Consider the following 18,630-nt stretch of genomic DNA (forward strand, 5'->3'; position numbering starts at 1 on the left):
GTACTTAGACCCTTCCTCTGTACCGTGAACCTAAAGAAACACTCATTAGAACCCGACTGACCCCCTGTTTGGCCTTTAGAATTAGCTGATGTGAGACGCCAAAGTGTCTTACAATATCGACCTCTGTTGTACTCTACACTAAGGAAAGCGATAACGTTGAGATTTAACTTTACTTTAGGTCCCAAAAATAATTAGTCGAGGTTATATGTTTTGAACGCCTTGAGATTTCGGAAAAGGGAATGGAGGAGTATCTTTTGAACACATTGAAAAATCGAAAAAATGCCTTATAATACAAAAAGAAAAGCGATGATATTGGGATTTAACTTTACTTTAGGTCCCCAAAAATAATTAGTCGAGTTTGTAGTAACTTTCGAACACCTTGACTTATCGAAAAAGGAATTGAGGTTGTAGTATTTTTTGAACTCCTTGAAAAATCGAAAAAGATGCCCTATAGTACACCAAGAAAAGCGATAATATTGATTTTTTATTACATTAGGTTCCAAAAATAATTAGTTGAGGTTATAATGTCTTTTGAACAACTTGAAAATTCTAGAAAAAAATAGTTGAGGTTGTAGAATCTTTCGAATACATTAAAAAATCGAAAAAAAGACATATTACACTAAGAAAAGGGATAATATTGAGATTTTTTATGATATTGTATCCCAATAATAATTAGTTGAGGTTATAATGTCTTTTGAACACCTTGAAAATTCTCGGATAAAAATAATTGAGGTTGTAGAATCTTCTTTACACTTTGAAAATTCGAAAAAAAGTCTTATTATTACACTAGAGAAAAAGGATTATTGTGCAAATGCTTATTATTTTTTTGGTTCGTTCTATATAGTCTACGAAATGCAAAGCTACTCGAGAAAATACTTTTGTTTACGCTACGCTTCGAAGAAAACGGTATATGGTGTGTGAGCTATTTCAGTACGTTTGTGTTTGTGTGTGTGTGTGTTTGTTTGTTGGTCAGACTTTCGCCCTCCATTCGTTGTTGGTCCAGAAAAGTGTGTTAATATGTGTGGTCTAGCATTTACTGGTATCGTACGTGTGTGTGTGTGTGTGTGTGTGTGTGTGTGTGTGTGTGTGTATTATGCCCATTCGTTGCTGGTCTACAAAAGTGTCAATATTTGCAGTCTTGTTTACTGGTATCATACGTGTTTGTGTGTGTTTGTTTTGTTTGTTGCTCGAGACTGTCGCCCACTCGTTGCTGGTCTACAAAAGTGTGTCAGTATTAAAAAAAATTGTGGTCTTGTTTACTGGTATCGTACGTGTGTTTGTGTGTGTTTGTTTTGTTTGTTGCTCTTGAGACTGTCGCCCACTCGTTTCTGGTTCTACAAAAGTGTGTTAATAGTTGTGGTCTCTTTAACTCTACTCTTTGATTCGTTCTGGTGCTAAAAATTCAAAGGTTTAATTCGCCTGGTCTACTTCTGCGAGCGAAAAAAATACGCGCTGAAATATATTTACAGATTTTGGCGCACACACAAAAAAATAATATATACACGGACCAACAGACAAGAAAATATATATGTACAGATTCAGACAAAGGCCAAACAAGTATCGTACCTGAAATCTTTGAGCAATGGAAAGAAACAAGAAAAGGAATTAGAAATGCCTTAAAAAATAGAGAAAAAAATGAAATGCAGTGAAAAAAAAAGTAAATGAAAGGCTCACGAACACAAAATTAAACCTCGGAATAGAGGAAAACAAAGGAAGATAATAAATTAGAAGAAGAAAGAGGAGGGAAGGAAGGGAAGGAGAATATACAGGTAGAATAGGAGGAATATTGATGGGGAGAACATAAAATAGGTATAGATAGATAGATAGATAGACAGACAGATTGATAGATAGATAAACAGATAGAAAGGTAGATTTCGATAGTGTAAAAAGAACAAGAATAAGAAAATATATAAGACAGAAAATATAGATAAATAAAGAGAGAGAGAGAGAGAGAGAGAGAGAGAGAGAGAGAGAGAGAGAGAGAGAGAGAGAGAGAGAGAGAGAGAGAGAGAGAGAGAGAGAGAGAGAGAGAGAGAGAGAGAGAGAGAGAGAGAGAGAGAGAGAGAGAGAGAGTAAACAAGGCAAGTATGTATTGGAATATTATGAGGAAAATATCGTCGAAACATCATAGTCATCATCGGTAACACAACGCAACACAAGGCACTTATATCAAGGTTGCAAAAAGGTGATGTTCGCGTAACTATCAACAGCTGCGTAGTAATAGTAGTAGTAGTAGTAGTAGTAGTAGTAGTAGTAGAGAGGGAAAGATTATATATATTGCTAGAAAGAGAAGAAAGAGAAGAAAATTGTAGTAGTAGTAGTAGTAGTAGTAGTAGTAGAAAGGGAAAGATATATATTGCTAGAAAGATAAGAAAGAGAAGAAAATAGTAGTAGTAGTAGTAGTAGTAGTAGTAGTAGTAGTAGTAGTAGTAGTAGTAGTAGTAGTAATAGTAGTATATTATGTACGTATTATGCAATGAAGACTAGTTAACTATTATTATTATTATTATTATTATTATTATTATTATTATTATTATTATTATTATTATTGTTATTATTATTATGCTCAGTTTTCATGATATTTTGGTCTTTGTTTTCTATGTATCACTTGTACTGTGTCATTTTTTTCATTATTATCGACATTATCGTCTGTCATTATAATCACCGTCATCATCACTCTTACCTAACAGTGAAAAGGAGGAAGTAAAGAAAACACAGAAGAAAAACGAACGGAAAACAACAACAACAACAACAACAGTTACAACAACCACGTGACCCGTTTTCTTATTTCCTACAAAGTCGCTAATTTTTCAATGTTTTTTTACGTCATTTTTCGCTTTTTTCACTTTTTCCACTTTTTCCCATCCGTTACACACTCACCAGTTTATGCCTTTTCTATGTTTTTTCCTCTCACGAACTTTTCATTAAATTTCTTCACTTCATCTAACTTTATTTTTCCTTCCATCCACGTCTTTTCATTAGTCTTTCCACCCTCATTAAATCCTCCTTTCTTTCTTTTTCTTCTTCTCTTCATCTAACTTTATTTTTCCATCCATCCACGTCTTTTCATTAGTCTTTCCACTCTCTTTAAATCCTCCTTTCTTTCTTTTTCCTTTCATTCCTCTCTTCCCTTTCTTCAAATTTTCGTCCTCGCTTCACTAATTTTTCACCTGTACACTTTTCCACCCCAAACTTTCACTAACCCGCTCAGGTACACGAACAAAGCTATAATCACGCTCTCACCTGGCACTACTAACTCAGGTGAGATGGCATTAATTAAGAATCCTCAGGTAAACCCAAACAGGTAACACATACTATATAACCCAAACAAACCAGATGAGAAAAATAATTAACCCCACAAGGAACATCATATCAAAACCTGCAGGTGAGCCATCCACAGGTAAAGCTCAGGTAATTAAAGGCAATCACATCCCCAGGTAATCACTCATTAGGCAACCATCCAGGTGAACTTGAGGCCCCGAAGAGAGAGAGAGGTTCAAACTAATCATTCAGGTACTCACTAATTAGACTTCTCAGGTGAATTGCGTGCACTTTGGGGTTCCGTAAACAAGCTCAGGTGATGTCCGTGACCAGACAGGTGCGGGTGGGGTGGTTCGAGGGGGTGAGGGGCGTCGGGTTGGGCTGGGTGGGCGTGGTGAGAGGGCGCGTTAGGCAGGATGACACCTCGCTGCTCCCTGATGAGGCGGACCAAGTGGAGGCTGCAGAGAGAGCTCGCTTCCTCGGCCTCCTCACCTCCCCGTCTTCCTCCTCGAACTGCAGGGAGGAGGAAGAGGAGGAGGAGGAGAAGAAGAGAGGAAGAGAGGGTGGTTAGTGGCGGGAAGGAGTTTGAGAGAAGGTGCTTTATTTTTGTTTTGTTATTTTTGGGACCATTTCTCTTCTTCAAGTCTTGCATTCAACATATAAGTATTTTTTTTCGATTTTTATTTGTACAAGCAGTTTTTGTATAGCAAGTATAATGGGAAGAAGATGAGGAGGAGGAGGAGGAGGAGGAGAAGATAAGATAGAAGATAAGGTGAAGAAGGAGAAGAAAGAGGATAGAACAGGAGGAAAATTGATGGGGAGAAAGAAGAAGAGGAATATAAAAAAGTGGAAGAAAAGACTCACTCACTTACTCAATCTCTTTTTCACTCCCTCACGCACTCACTTTTTCCTCCCTTTCTCCCTCCATCCCTCCCTCCTTTCCTCTCTCCCTTATTCACTCACTCACACACACTCTCCCTTCCTCACACACGCACGCACTCACTCTCTCATGCTCCTTTTTACTCCCAAACGCACTCATTTCTTCCCTCACTTTTTCCCTCCATCCCTCCCTTTCTCCCTCTCTCCCTTATTCACTCACACACACACACCCTCTCTCCCTCCCTTATTCACTCACACACACACACCCTCCCTCCCTCACACGCACACACGCACTCACTCACCTCCGTCTGGCTGCCCACGCCCACCACCCTCCCCTCCGACACACTCTTCCTTCGCCGTATCTCCGTCAGTAGGTCCGTGAACTCGCTCTTCAGGTGCTGGACGCGGCTGCACAAGTCTTCCTCCTGCTGGGGTAGTCTGCAGCGACCCCCACGCCCTCCGCCTCCCCCTCCTCCTCTTCCTTCTCCTCCTCCTCCTCCTCCTCCTCCTCGGGCTCTTCCAAGTAGTGCAGAGCCTGAGGATACCGCCGTCACGTCCTCCTGGTCATCCTCCTCCGTATCCTGCAGAAGAAGAATGGGTTGAAGGACTCCTGTAGGTGGTTTAGGATGTTTGATGTAGTGGTTTAAGGATAATTTTGGTGGTTTTAAGTTAGTGTCCTGTATGAGAAGAATGGTGTAAGGATATATTTTTGGGGGGGTTAGATTCATATCCTGCAGAAAAATGGTTTAATGAAGGACTCCTGTAGATGGTTTAGGATGTCTGATTTAGTGGTTTAAGGATAACTTTGGGTGGTTTTAAGTGAGTGTCCTGCATGAGAAAAATGGTGTAAGGATATTCTGGGGTTTAAATTTATATCCTGCAGAAAAATGGTTTAATGAAGGACTCCTGTAGATGGTTTAGGATGTTTGATTTAGTGGTTTAAGGATAATTTTTGGGTGAATTTTAAGTTCGTATCCTGCAGGAGAGGAATGGTTTAATTTTGGACTTCTGAATGCGGTTTATGATGTTTGTTTTAGTGGTTTGAGGATAACTTTGGATATTTTAAGGATGTCATTTGTGGGTTTATGTTTGAGACGTGATATCTAAAGGGGAATATGTTCATTAAGGGATATTTACTAAGGGATTAAAGGATAGAATTAGTTTATTTTTGCAAGAATGAAAATTAAGACCTTGAAAAACAGACAAAACAGATATATAACACTGCTTTTAGAGGTATCTTCTGTGTGTGTGTGTGTGTGTGTGTGTGTGTGTGTGTGTGTGTGTGTGTGTGTATCTATGTGTAATGAGGAGGAGGAGGAGGAAGCCCCTGAGAGCGACAGTTTTAGGACAGTCATCGATTATCACAACAAAACAAAACTGACATAAAAAAAACAGCTGATAATGATGATAATGATGAAAATACAGGTGTGTAATCTATCTGTGTGTGTGTGTGTGTGTGTGTGTGTGTGTGTGTGTGTGTGTGTGTGTGTGTGTACCTGTGGGCGCGGTGGGCGGGCCAGTGCTGATCTTCTGTGCGCCTCCCATTGCTGCGTCACAAGCTGGAGCTCCGTCTGAACACGCCTCAGCTTCTCTTGTAGCTGTGGACAGGCGTGAGGCAGGTGTGAGAGGCAGGCGACAGGGGTAAGGACAGGTATGGAAGGAGTGAGGAAGGCGTGAGAGGCAAGTGACAGGTGTAAGGGAGATGTGGAAGGTGTGAGGCAGTTGTGAGACAGGTGTAAAGCAGGTGTAAGGGAAGTGAAGGTGTGAGGTAATGTGGAAGGTGTGAGAGACAGGTATGGGAGTTTTGTGAGGCAGGTGAGAGAGGTGGAAGGAAGGTGTGGAAGATGGGAGGCAGGTATGGGAGCTGTCAGGTAGTTGTGAAGGTATGAGGGAGGTGTGAGAGAGGTGAGAGAGGTTTGAGGGAGGTGAAGGTGTGTGGGTGTTAGGGAGGTATGAGAGAGGTGAGAGAGGTTTGAGGGAGGTGAAGGTGTGTGTGTGTTAGGGAGGTATGAGAGAGGTGAGAGAGGTTTGAGGGAGATGAAGGTGTGTGTGTGTTAGGGAGGTATGAGAGAGGTGAGGTAGGTTTGAGGGAGGTGAAGGTGTGTGGGTGTTAGGGAGGTATGAGGGAGGAGAGAGATGCTTGAGGGAGGAAAAATGTGAAACTGAAAAATGTGAGAAATAGAAGGGAAGTAAACAGAGTGGACAGAATTGAGACAGGAGAAGGATTGAGAAAGGTAGAGATGACGGTAAAGGAGTGACAGGTAAAGTAGTTAGACAGGCACAAGGTAGGAAAGGTAGAGTAGATGAGGAAAGTGAAAGGAAGAGGACAGGTGTTAGAGGTGACGTAGGTGGGAAAAATGAAAGACAGGTAAGAAGAAGCAGGTGATAAAGACGATGAAAAACAGAAAATTTAGAAAGATGAGACACACACACACACACACACACACACACACACACACGCACACACACACAAACACACGCAAAAAGACGTAAAAAAAGCGTGTGAATGTAAAAAAATAATTAAGTGTATTTGAAAATGATGCACACACCATAAATTCACGCATGCGCAGACTCTTGAAGAATATTTATAAGGAAGAGAACATTATGCAAAGCCATTTGAAGATTATTTAGAGGAAGACACACGATACTGACAACGAAATCAGTAAGTAAGCGGTTTAGGCAAATGATCTGTTAATTAAGGAACGAAAATAATGGATAAATAACGTAACAAAGATGGTAATGAAAAGAGGTATATGAAACTTTAATAATGAAGAGGTTTAAGTTTGTTTCCAGAGTTAAAGAAAGTTAATATATCGCAGTTTGAATTAATAATGATGTGAGAAGCATTGCATTATCTGTTTATTATTATTATTATTATTATTATTATTATTATTATTATTATTATTATTATTATTATTATTATTATTATTATTATTATTATTATTATTATTATTATTATTAGTGTTAGTATTAGTATTAGTTTCAATATTATCATCAATTTTAGTATCATTATCATTGGTTCTTAATAAATAATACAAATGAATGGAAAAGAAAAATGTTAACGAAGTCTAGAGATAATTTTTACAATACAGACATTTTTCGTTTTTCTACAATTAAAACAATAAACACAAGATATGAGAGAGAGAGAGAGAGAGAGAGAGAGAGAGAGAGAGAGAGAGAGAGAGAGAGAGAGAGAGAGAGAGAGAGAGAGAGAGAGAGAGAGAGAGAGAGAGAGAGAGAGAGAGAGAGAGAGAGAGAGAGAGAGAGAGAGAGAGAGAGAGAGAGAGAGAGAGAGAGAGAGAGAGAGAGAGAGAGAGAGAGAGAGAGAGAGAGAGAGAGAGAGAGAGAGAGAGAGAGAGAGAGAGAGACATCACGTAAAGATTTTTCCAAATGATTAAATATTGATGGCAGGAGACAAACGAGGAGGAGGAGGGAGGAGGAGGAGGAGGAGGAGGAGGAGGAGGAGGAGGAGGAGTAATGGTGGCAGCTGAGTGAAATATCAATAGGTGGTCCTTTTTTTTTTCCTTTCCAATTAAAAAAAAGATAAAAATAGAAAAAGAAGAAGGACAGGGAGTTAGTTTATACATGAACGAAAGAATAAGAGAAAGAAAGAATTTTATTACGAAATGCTGAAAGTGAAAAGTGACCGAAGACGAATGGAAAATCATACACTTGAAATCGTCTAGAAAAATATCAACTGGTATTTTCTTTTCTCAATAAATTGTTTAAAAGAATATATATAGATGTCAAATTTGGGAGAAATGTTAAAATGTAAGGAGAAATAGATGCACAGAAGCTTGTTGGGGAAAGAGTAATTGCAAATGAAGGGCGAAGAAAATATATATATAAAGAAAAATTCAGTTTCAAAGGTGTACTAAGGCGTAATGTATGCAAACCTAAGATAATTGTGAACTAAAATAGGAAAAAGGGAAGCAAAGTACGAATAAAAAAAAAATGTACCATACTAAAACTGCATGAAGGAAAAAATATAAACTAAGCAAAGTTAAAAAAAAGTGCAAAACAATACACTTATAAAACTGATAAAACCAAAAATGGAAAAAAATGAAAACTAGCAAAATAATAGCAAGCGAGGGAAAAGGAGGCAAAAAAGAAGTGAAAAGTGCCTCGAAAAAGATGTCACATTAGAAAGGCGAGAAATTAAAAAAGACGAACTTGGACACAACACCAAAGGGAAAAAAGAAAGAAAAGAAAAACTCGAAAACTGTAATACTGGCAAAATGTACCACATGTAAAAGAAGAAAAAGACTGGTACAAAAAGACTAATCAGTGGTTCAAAAAGGGGCAATACTTGAAACAGTAGCCAAGTATCAACAGCAGAGTCAAGAAAAGAAAGAAAAAATAATTGGAAAAAAAAACTGGAAAAACTTTATTACCGGCAAAATGCATCACATATAAAGGAAGAAAAAAGACTGGTACAAAAAGTGTCAAAATATGGTAGAATTTGAAACCGCTCTCAAGTAACAACAGCAGAGTCAAGAAAAGAAAAACAATACCAGAGTGAAAAAAGAAAAGAAAAGAGGAATTGAAAAAAATGCAAATCTGGCAAAATGCATCACATATAAAAGAAGAAGAAAAAGACTGGTACAAAAAGTGTCAAAATATGGTAAAATTTGAAACCGCACTCAAGTAACAACAGCAGAGTCAAGAAAAGAAAAAAAGAAGAATTGGAAAAAATACTGGAAAACTGTCAAAATGCATCACATATAAAAGTAGAAAAAAGAGCGATACAAAAAAGTTTCAAAAAGTGGCAGAATTCGAAAGAGTAGCCAAGGCTTTCAAAATGTTCTATCTAACCATTCAAAACTCTTCTAACAGCACTCTAAAACTAATGACAAATGCAAGCAGACCAGAGAATGAATAATATACCAATAAAAACACCAGTGACGACAATAACAGTAACAAGATAACCCCACAAGCAAAAAAGAAAAGAAAGATGTAATTAGTAAGATATTCCAGTAAAAAAATAAATGAACAATATGATTTTCCAAGGCAAGATAGAGGAAAATAAGATAACCTCAAAGACATAAAAATAGAAAGATATTATTAGTAAGATATTCCACTAAAAAATAAATGAATAATATGATTTTCCAAGGCAAAATAGAGAAAAATAAGATAACCTCAAAGACATAAAAATAGAAAGATATTATTAGTAAGATATTCCACTAAAAAATAAATGAATAATATGATTTTCCAAGGCAAGATAGAGAAAAATAAGATAACCTCAAAGACATAAAAATAGAAAGATATAATTAGTAAGATATTCCAGTAAAAAATAAATGAATAATATGATTTTCCAAGGCAAGATAGAGAAGAATAAGATAACCTCACGGATATAAAAAAAGAAAGATATTATTAGTAAGATATTCCAGTGCATAAAAAGTGTACAATTTGATTTTCCAAGCCAAGAAAGAGGAGAATAAGATAACTGATAAACAAAACAAGAAAAAACAAATAGGAATCGTAATAGCAAAGAAAATAAAGAAAATGTAAAAAACTGAAGAAAATTTTAAGAGGTAGAAGAAAGATAATCAAAGAAGACAAAGAATAAGATGAAGAATAAGATAACTGATAAACAAAACAAGAAAAGACAAAGAGGAATCGTAACAGCAAAGAAAATAAAGAAAATGTAAATAACTGAAGAATATTTAAAAGAGGTAGAAGAAAGATAATGAAAGAAGACAAAGAATAAGAAAGAATAAATAACTGATAAACAATACAATAAAAGAAAAATAGGAATCGTAATAGCAAAGAAAATAAAGAAAATGTAAAAAACTGAAGACAATTTTAAGAGGTAGAAGAAAGATAATCGAAGAAGACAGATAATAAGATGAAACTAACAGAAGACAACAAGTAGACAGAGGAAATGACATTAAGAAAACCACACAAAAAAATAGAAGAAAAATAAAAGAAAACAGCGTGGCATAAGAAGACAAGATTGAAGAAAACAAATTAGAATAAAAAACAAACAAAAACAGACAACCATGAAGACAAAAAAAGTAAACAGGAGACAAGACATAACAGAAAACGGAACGTGGTAGAAGACAAGAACTGAAGAAGACAACAAAGAAGAAATTATAAAAAAACGAAGAAAATTAAAAGAGGTAGAAGAAAGATAATCAAAGAAGACAAAGGACCAGATGAAACTAACACAAGACAAAAAGTGGAGAGAAGAAATGACATGAAGAAAACCAAACAAAATAGAAGAAAAAAATAAGAAGACAAAAGATTGAAGAAAACAAATAAGAATAAAAAAAAGCAGACACTCATATAGACAAAAAAATAAAATAAACAGGAGACAAGAAACAAAAGAAAACGGAACGAGGTAGAAGAAAACAAAAACCGAAGAAGACAACGAAGGAAACGAAGACAAAAGAAGACAACCACAACACAAAAACTTACTCTAAAATCATCAACCACATCAACCACAAAAAAACAACACCACGACCACCACCACCACTACCACCACCACCACCACCACCAAAGCTACCTCCTCCTCCCTGCCTTTAGCTCCTCCTCCCTGGGGCTGGCCAATCAGCGTCTTGCTTTTCGTGAATGGGCGTGGCCTCTACTCAGTGGGCGGGGCTCCGAGGCTCCACCCACACCTCCCCCCCTCCCCCCACGCCTCCTGTGCGGGGGTCTTGGGAAGGGGAAGGGGAGGGGAAGGGAAGGGGAAAAATAGTGTTAAAAAGTGAGAGCGAATCATATGCTGTACTTGGTGAGGAAAAGTGTTAACTATTCTTTTTCTTTTTTTCTTTTTTTCTTTTTTGCAAGTCCCAACTGTGAAGAGTTTTTAAAAAGGAATTAGTTTTGAATATGAAAGTTTTATTTATTTTTTTGGAGTTTTGAAGTTAAAACGAGATATACAATTTTATTTTTAGTTTTCTGTATTATTTTGATTTTTTTTGCAAGTGCCAAGTGTGAAGATTTTTTAAAAACGAATTAGTTTTGAATATGAAAGTGTTATTTATTTTTTGGAGTTTTGAAGTTAAAATGAGATATACAAGTTTATTTCTAGTTTTCTGAAAGAGACAAAATTGAATGATACACAAAATGGATAATCTGTTTTTTTTATCATTTGTGTCGATTAAGTAAGAAAAATATATTAGTTTTTTACGAGTTTTGGACACTGGATAAAAATGGATATGTTCAAAAAGCCTTGGTGTGGAGATAACCTTATTTTTTTTCATTATACGGGAAGGAAACTTGAAAAAATGAATAATAATGACAACTACATATAATACACTGTCAATTATTCATTCTTCCTACTTGTATAATAATAGAGGAAAATGCAGTTATTAGTTCAGCCTTGGATATTAACTGTTGCGTAATTAGTTTGTTTAATAATCTATAAGGGTAAGGTGATTAGAAGCAAGCTGATGATGATTAAGATTATACAAGTTTTGATTTGTTAGATTTGTTTAAGAAAATAACACACACACACACACACACACACACACACACACACACACACACACACACACACATTCACCCCCATCTCCCCTGCTCCCCCTCACCCACCCACAACCACCTATTCCCCCTTCCCTATCCTCCCTCTCCCTTCCCTCCCCCACCCATGCCCCTCCCCCCCTCTACTCCCCCTATCACCCATACCAATAAAACCTAATCTCCACTTACCCATCCACCCCCATCCCATACCCATTCCCTCACACTCTCCCCCCCCTTTCCTACACACCCTTATCAATCTAACCCCATTTCTTATCGACTCTTCTCCCCCCCCCCCCTTAAACCCTACCCCCCTTCCCCCCCATTCACTCCCCTTTCACGGATATCTTTACCCTTCCCCACACCTCCTTACCTACACCCTATCCCCCCCCCTCCCTTAAATCCTACCCACCCCTCCCCCCCATTCCTTACCCTCCCCTTCCTTTCCCTCCCCAGTTCTCCCCCTTTCTCCCTCCCCTTCACGCACCTCTCTCATTCCTTATCCACCCATCACCACCCCTCCGTCCATCTCCCTCTTTCTCCCCATTCCTATCATATCCTCCCCCCCCATTACGTACCTCGGATAGGGAGTGGCCGCGCCCCAGCTCCCCCGGGGTGAAAACCAGGCCCCGGCGTTGCTCCCCTGGTATTCGTCTGTTAGCCAGGAGCTCACACATCTGGACACACTAGAAGAAGAGGGGAGGGGGGTGTTAATGGGGAGAGGGGGAGGGTAAAGGGGGGATTGTAGGGGGTTAGCTCACACATCTGGACACACTAGAAGAAGAGGGGAGGGGGGTGTTAATGGGGAGGGGGGGAGGGTAAAGGGAGGATTGTAGGGGGTTAGCTTACAGATTTGAACACACTGGAAGAAGAGGGGGAGGGGGGTGTTAATGGGGAGAGGGGGAGGGTAAAGGGGTGAGGATGGGGGGGTGAGGTCACACATCTGGACACAATTGAAGAGGGGAGGGGGTGTTAATAGGGAGAGGGGGAGGGTAAAGGGGTGAGGGTAGGGGGGTGAGCTTACACATTTGAACGCACTGGAAGAAGGGGTGATGAGGGGTGCTAATGGGGTGAGGGGTGAAGATAATGGGAGTAATGATAATGTTAGTTTAGTTTCATTGTTTTTTTCTTTCTTCTTCACCTCCTCCTCCTCTTCCTCCTCCTCGTACTCCTCCTCTTCTTCCTTTTACTCCTCCGCCTTCTCTTCCTCTTTTTCTTTCTTCGTCTTCTCTTTTTTTCTTCTTCTTCATCCACCACCACCACATCGTCTTCTTCCTCCTTTCTTTTCTTCTTTCCCTTTTCATTCTTCCTTCCTCCTTCCTTCCCTCTTCCCTTCTTTCCTCTTCCTTTCCTTTCCACCCTCTTTCTTCCTCCACACACACACACCCACCACTTCACACACTTTACCCTCCCTTTCCTTCCCCCATCCTCCTCCCTCCCTCCTTCCCTCCTCTCCTCCCCTTATCTTCTTCTTCTTCCTTCCTTTTCCTTTCCCTCATCTTTCTCCTTTTCCCATCTCCCTTCCTTTCACACACACACACACACACACACACACACACACACACACACACACACACACACACACACACACACACACAGACACACTTTTCCCCTCCTCCTCCTCTCCCCCCACTCCTTCCCCCTCCCTCCCTCCCACACACACACCTACGCACACACCTGGCTCTGAAACTCCTGCAGGATGAGTCTGGCCATGGCGGGCGCGGCGGGCATGGAGGTGCGCGCGGCCACGGACACATGCACCTGGTCAGCAGCTGGGGAAGGGGGTGTTGATAAGCCTGGGGGAGGCGGGAGGGAAGGAGGAAGGGTTTAAAGGGAAGTGGTTTGGGAAGGGAAGAAGGAAATGGCTTAGGAGAGAGGGGAGAGGAGAGGGAGTAAAGGGAAGGGGAGGAAGGGGAGGCCTGGGGAGGAGGAAAGGAAGGAAATGGCTTAGGAGAGAGGGGAGAGGAGAGGGAGGAAAGGAAGGGGAGGCTTGGGGAGGAGGGAAGGGAATGATTGAAGGAGAGTGACGTGGGGAGAATGAGTTTGGGAGGAAAGGAATAGTTTGAAGGGGAAATGGTCTGTAGGGGAGAAAGTTGAAAGGGAGGATAGGTGTAAAATATACGCCTGGAAGGGAGGGTAAGTGGAGGGTAGATGGGAGAAAGGGTGGGGAGGAGGAGAATAGAAGGGAGAAGGGAAGAGAAAATGAAAGATAGAAGAGAGAAATATATGTAGGTGGAGAAAAGGAGAAGGGTGGAAGAGAGAAAAAGATGGAGAAAAGGAGGAAGGTAGAAGAGAGAAAAAGATGGAGAAAAGGAGGAAGGTAGAAGAGAGAAAAAGATGGAGAAAAGGAGGAAGGTAGAAGAGAGAAAAAGATGGAGAAAAGGAGGAAGGTAGAAGAGAGAAAAAGATGGAGAAAAGGAGGAAGGTAAAGATGGAGAAAAGGAGGAAAAGATGTAGAAAAGGAGGAAGCTATAAGAGAGAAAAAGATGGAGAAAAGGAGGAAGGTTGAAGAGAGAAAAAGATGGAGAAAAGGAGGAAGGTAGAAGAGAGAAAAAGATGGAGAAAAGGAGGAAGGTAGAAGAGAGAAAAAGATGGAAAAAGAAAGGAGAAAAGGAGAGAGGAAGAGACAGATTTTTCTTCCTCATTTTTCTTTACTTCTTTTATCCAGTGTTCCTTTCAGTATATTTCTCTCTCTCTCTCTCTCTCTCTCTCTCTCTCTCTCTCTCCCAATCTTGACCTCAGCCATTCAATTTTAAGAGGAATGAGATCAAGAGGAAAGGAGAGGGAAGGAAAAGAGTTGAAGAGGAAATCTATATGACTTGAGAGTGAGGGATGTCAATATTTTCTTTCTCTTTTCCGTTTCTGACATTTCTTTTTCTTCTATTTCTGTGTGTGTGTGTGTGTGTGTGTGTGTGTGTGTGTGTGTGTGTGTGTGTGTGTGTGTGTGTGTGTGTGTGTGTGTGTGTTTATTTGTATGTTTTGATGTCTCTCTCTCTCAACAGGTAATATGCTGGCACTAATGAGGTAAAATCCAAACTAATTAACACACTCCGACACCAACCTTTCACCTGGTCATGTGTCAAGCCTCCTCCTCCTCCTCCTCCTCCTCCTCTTCCTTCTACGTATCTCCTTTCCTCACCTTTTTCTCTTTCTTTCTTTCTTATTTTTCTATCTCACTTTTTCTCTTTCCTTTTACGCATATCTTTTTCCCTCCCTCCCACTTTTATCGTATTTATTATTTATTTATTTATATATTTATTCATTTATATATTTATTTATTTATTGGTTTATTTATTCATTCCCTTATTTATCTATTCACTCATTCACTTATTCATTCGTATCCTTTTAGCTTTTCATTTATATTTCACGGAGTATATATGTGTGTGTGTGTGTGTGTGTGTGTGTGTGTGTGTGTGTGTGTGTGTGTGTGTGTGTGTGTGTGTGTGTGTACGTATCCATGTTAAAGGTGTGTTGTGTGCACCTGGGCAAAGAAGTAACACGGGTGGAGGAGGGGGGAGGGGGGGGGGGCAGGTAAATGTGTTTCTGAGGGTGTTGCGTGTGCCTGATGGGGGGCGGGGGGAAGGTGAAGGGAGGGGGGGAGGGGGGGGGGGGTTAAAGGTGTGTTGCGTGCCTACCTGTGTTGTGTTGTGGAACAGGTGAGTTATCGAGGAGGAGGAGGAGGAGGAGGAGGAGGCTATCGAGTAGGTTACCAATGGCTTTGTGTTACATTTGTTCTCGTGTGGAGGACGAGGAGGAGGAGGAGGTCGAGGAGGAGGAGGAGGAGGAGGAGGAGGAGGAGTAGAAGGAGGAGGAGGAAGAGGAGGAGGAAAAAGAAAAAGAAGAACAGGAGCAAGAACAAAAAGAACAAGAACAAGAAGAGAAAAAGGATGAGGAGGATGAGGAGGAGAAAGGATAAGAGGAGGAGGAGGAGGAAGAGGAAAAAGAAGAAGAACAATAACAAGAAGAATAAGAACAAGAAGAGAAGGAGGAGAAGGAAAAGGAGGAAGAAGAAGGGGAGGAGGAGGAGGAGAAGGAGGAGGAGGAGGACATTTCTTCTCTCTTACTGCGGACAAGAGTATTTTTCCAATCATTTTTTTTTAAAATTATGCCGTCAGTTTTTTTTCTTAATTTTCTTTTCATAACTTTTCTCGCGTTTTGTAATCTAGTTTTTTTTTATGTTTTCGTCTTATCTCTTGTTTTTTTCTTATTTTCTCTTCCCTTTTCACTTGTTTTTCTTCATTTTTTCCATTTTGTTTTCCTGTTTTTCCTCCTATTTCCATCTTACCCTCACCACATGCACTCCCTCTCTCACCCCCTTCTTTCTCACCCCCTTCTTTCTCACCCCCTTCTTTCTCACCCTTTCCTATGATTTCTCTGTTTTTCCGTTCTTCCTTTCTTTCCGACTCTTCTTGGACAAAGGCTTCTTCTTTTTATTCTTTTTTTTCTATCAATTCACTTTTTATTTCCTTCCTCCTCTATTGTTCTTCGTATTCTTTAATCTGTATTTTATTTTGGTCTCCATTTTTATCGATTTTTTTTTTCAATTCTGTTTTTTCTTTCTTTCTTCTCAGTTGTTTTCGTCCTCTTTCGTCTTTTTTTTATTTTACTTTCTTTTATTATTCATTTTTGTTTTTTTGTCTATTCAGTTTTTCTCTTTCTTTCTTCTCCTTTGTTATTCCTATTCTTTGGTCTATTTTACTTCTCTCTCTATTATTATTCATTTATATTTTTTGGCTATTCAGTTTTTCTCTTCCTTCTTTCTCCTTTGTGTTCCTATTCCTTGGTCTATTTTATCTTAGTTTTACAATTCATTTTTTCTCTTTTTTTTTGTTTTCCTGCACAAGTCGTACATTTTTTATTTATTTCCCGCGCAAGTCATTCTTAGTTTGCCCTCAAGGAACACACCAGCAAGACAAAGGGAGGAGACTGCAGCTTACACCAACATAAATGAATAGTCCCCTCACTCCTTTAGACTTCATATTCTTCATCGTTTTCAGCGTCATTAACACACTTTATCTCTCTTACATCTATGCTCTAATTTGTTACCACTACTTTTATTATCATTCCCGAGGTCTTTGTTCCCCCTCTTCCTCGCTACCCCTCCTAGAATTCCTTAACACCTTTCACAGTCCTCCTAAACATTCTAGAACCTTTCAGCACATTCAGGACCTGTTCTAACCATCTTGGAGGTCATTTAACACAATCTGATCCTCTTTAACATAACTATTAACACCTTTCACAGTCCTCCTAAACATTCTTGAACTCTTCAGCACATTCAGGGCTTATTCTAACCTATAATACCTTCAACACTCTAAGAATATTTTTAACACACTTAGAATCCTTTAGAATCCATCAAAACCTCATTATAACACTCCAATACCCTTTACAGACATTCATCACATATAGAACCCATTTAAACCCATTCAGAACCCAGTTAACACCCTTACTTCCTCTTAAACACCATACATCATTATAATCCCCACTTAGAATCCTACATAAGCATCCTCCGTAGGACTCACCCGCCAAGGAGCAGCGGGGAGGTTGGGCCGGGCAGGGAAGAGTACTGCACGGAGGTCCTTCGATGGAGGCGGCGGAGGAGAGCGTGTGTGAGAGAGGCGGGGAGGAGACGATAGGCCCACCACACCAAGCCATAGGCGACCACTGCACTAGCTGAGGCCTGGGGAGAGGGGAGAAGGGGGTGAAAGGGAGGGGGAGTGAACTGGGAGTGCTAAAGTATGGAGGGAAGAGAGAGAGGGGAGAGTGGGGTGAGAGGAAGGGGTAGTGAACAGGGAGTGCTGAAGTATGGAGGGAAAAGAGAGAGGGGAGGATGGTGGGTAAAAGTGTGCTGAGGCCTTGGGGAGGGGGAGAAAGGGGTGAAGGAGGTGTGAGGGGAGGTGTGAAAGGGAGAGGATTGAGAGGGGAGGTGAGAGAGGGAGGTGATAAGGAGGAAGAAAGGGAGAGAGGTGAAGGAGGGGTGAGAGTGTGGGTGTTAAGGAAGTGCTGAGGTGTTGGTGTGAGGGAGAAAGGGAGAGGGGTGAGAAAGAGGGGGGTGAGAGAGGGAGTGTATGTGGTGAGGGTAAGAAGGAAAAGGGAGGAAAAACAAGGAGAAAAAAGGAAAAACAAGGAAAAAGGTAGAGAAAATAAGAAAAAAACAAGAGAAAAGACGAAAACAACATCAAAAATAAATAAAAAAAACTAGCTTACAAAATGGAGAAAAGAGGAAAAATGAGAAATAAACAAAGAAAAGATTAGGAAAACGAGGGAAAAAAACATGGAAAACAAAAGAAAGGAAGAAAAACCCTATCAAAAAAACAACAACAATGCAAAAAAAAGAGAAAGAAGAAGAGAAAACCGCAAAAAAAAGAAAAGAAAACAAACGAACATGAGCTGACCTTCATATCGTCGACGCGTGACCTGACCTCCCAGAGCCTCGGAATAGCCGCGTCCCAGGAGAGAGGGAGGGCAAGGGGAACCAGTGCGGCCTTCGTGCCCAGCCGAGGGACGGAGAAGGGCGGGGGGCTGCTCCTCAGGTCCACGGCAATGCTGGCCTGAAGGGAGAGAGGGCGTGATGAGGGAGGAAGGGAGGGTGAAGGAAGGAGGATGAAAGATAGCAATGTGGGCGGAAAACAGGGGAGGGTGCAGTAAAGTAGGAAGGAGGGTGAGGAAGAAGGAAGGAGAGGCTGAGATGAAAGGGTGAAGGAAGGGGAAGGAAGAGTGAAGAAGGAAATGGGGTTGTGATGTGAATGGGAGAAAGAGTGTTGATGGTACAAGGAAAGGGTTTATGGTGCAGAGGTAAAGTTAAGATGAGAGGGGAAGGGAAGGGAGGAGAGAGGAAAGAAGGATGGCGATGAGGGAGGGAAAAGGGAGATGAAGGAGAAAGAGGGAGAAAGGAAAGAAGGATGGCGGTGAGGGAGGAAAAAGGGAGAGGAAGGAGAAAGAGGGAGAAAGGAAAGAAGGATGGCGGTGAGGGAGGAAAAAGGGAGATGAAGGAGAAAGAGGGAGAAAGGAAAGAAGGATGGCGGTGAG

General features: G+C 40.3%; 1 protein-coding gene across 1 annotated transcript in view; it reads right to left on the bottom strand.

The window, feature by feature from the left end:
- The window catches only part of LOC127005739 (uncharacterized), a 36,027-nt gene that overhangs the window by 895 nt on the left and 16,502 nt on the right, over positions 1-18,630 (bottom strand). Inside the window, exons 3-10 of the mRNA XM_050874851.1 lie at positions 17,997-18,152; positions 17,124-17,281; positions 16,755-16,786; positions 13,282-13,400; positions 12,183-12,290; positions 5,637-5,738; positions 4,443-4,721; positions 1-3,774 (exon numbers count right to left, since the gene is read on the bottom strand). The exon at positions 1-3,774 is cut by the window's left edge and continues 895 nt beyond it. Of these exons, the coding sequence (XP_050730808.1) occupies positions 3,574-3,774; positions 4,443-4,721; positions 5,637-5,738; positions 12,183-12,290; positions 13,282-13,400; positions 16,755-16,786; positions 17,124-17,281; positions 17,997-18,152 (1,155 nt within the window). The 3' untranslated portion in view covers positions 1-3,573. The remainder of the gene's footprint in view (positions 3,775-4,442; positions 4,722-5,636; positions 5,739-12,182; positions 12,291-13,281; positions 13,401-16,754; positions 16,787-17,123; positions 17,282-17,996; positions 18,153-18,630) is intronic.

Source organism: Eriocheir sinensis, chromosome 30, assembly GCF_024679095.1.
Source record: "Eriocheir sinensis breed Jianghai 21 chromosome 30, ASM2467909v1, whole genome shotgun sequence".
NCBI classification, from domain to species: Eukaryota; Metazoa; Arthropoda; class Malacostraca; order Decapoda; family Varunidae; genus Eriocheir; species Eriocheir sinensis.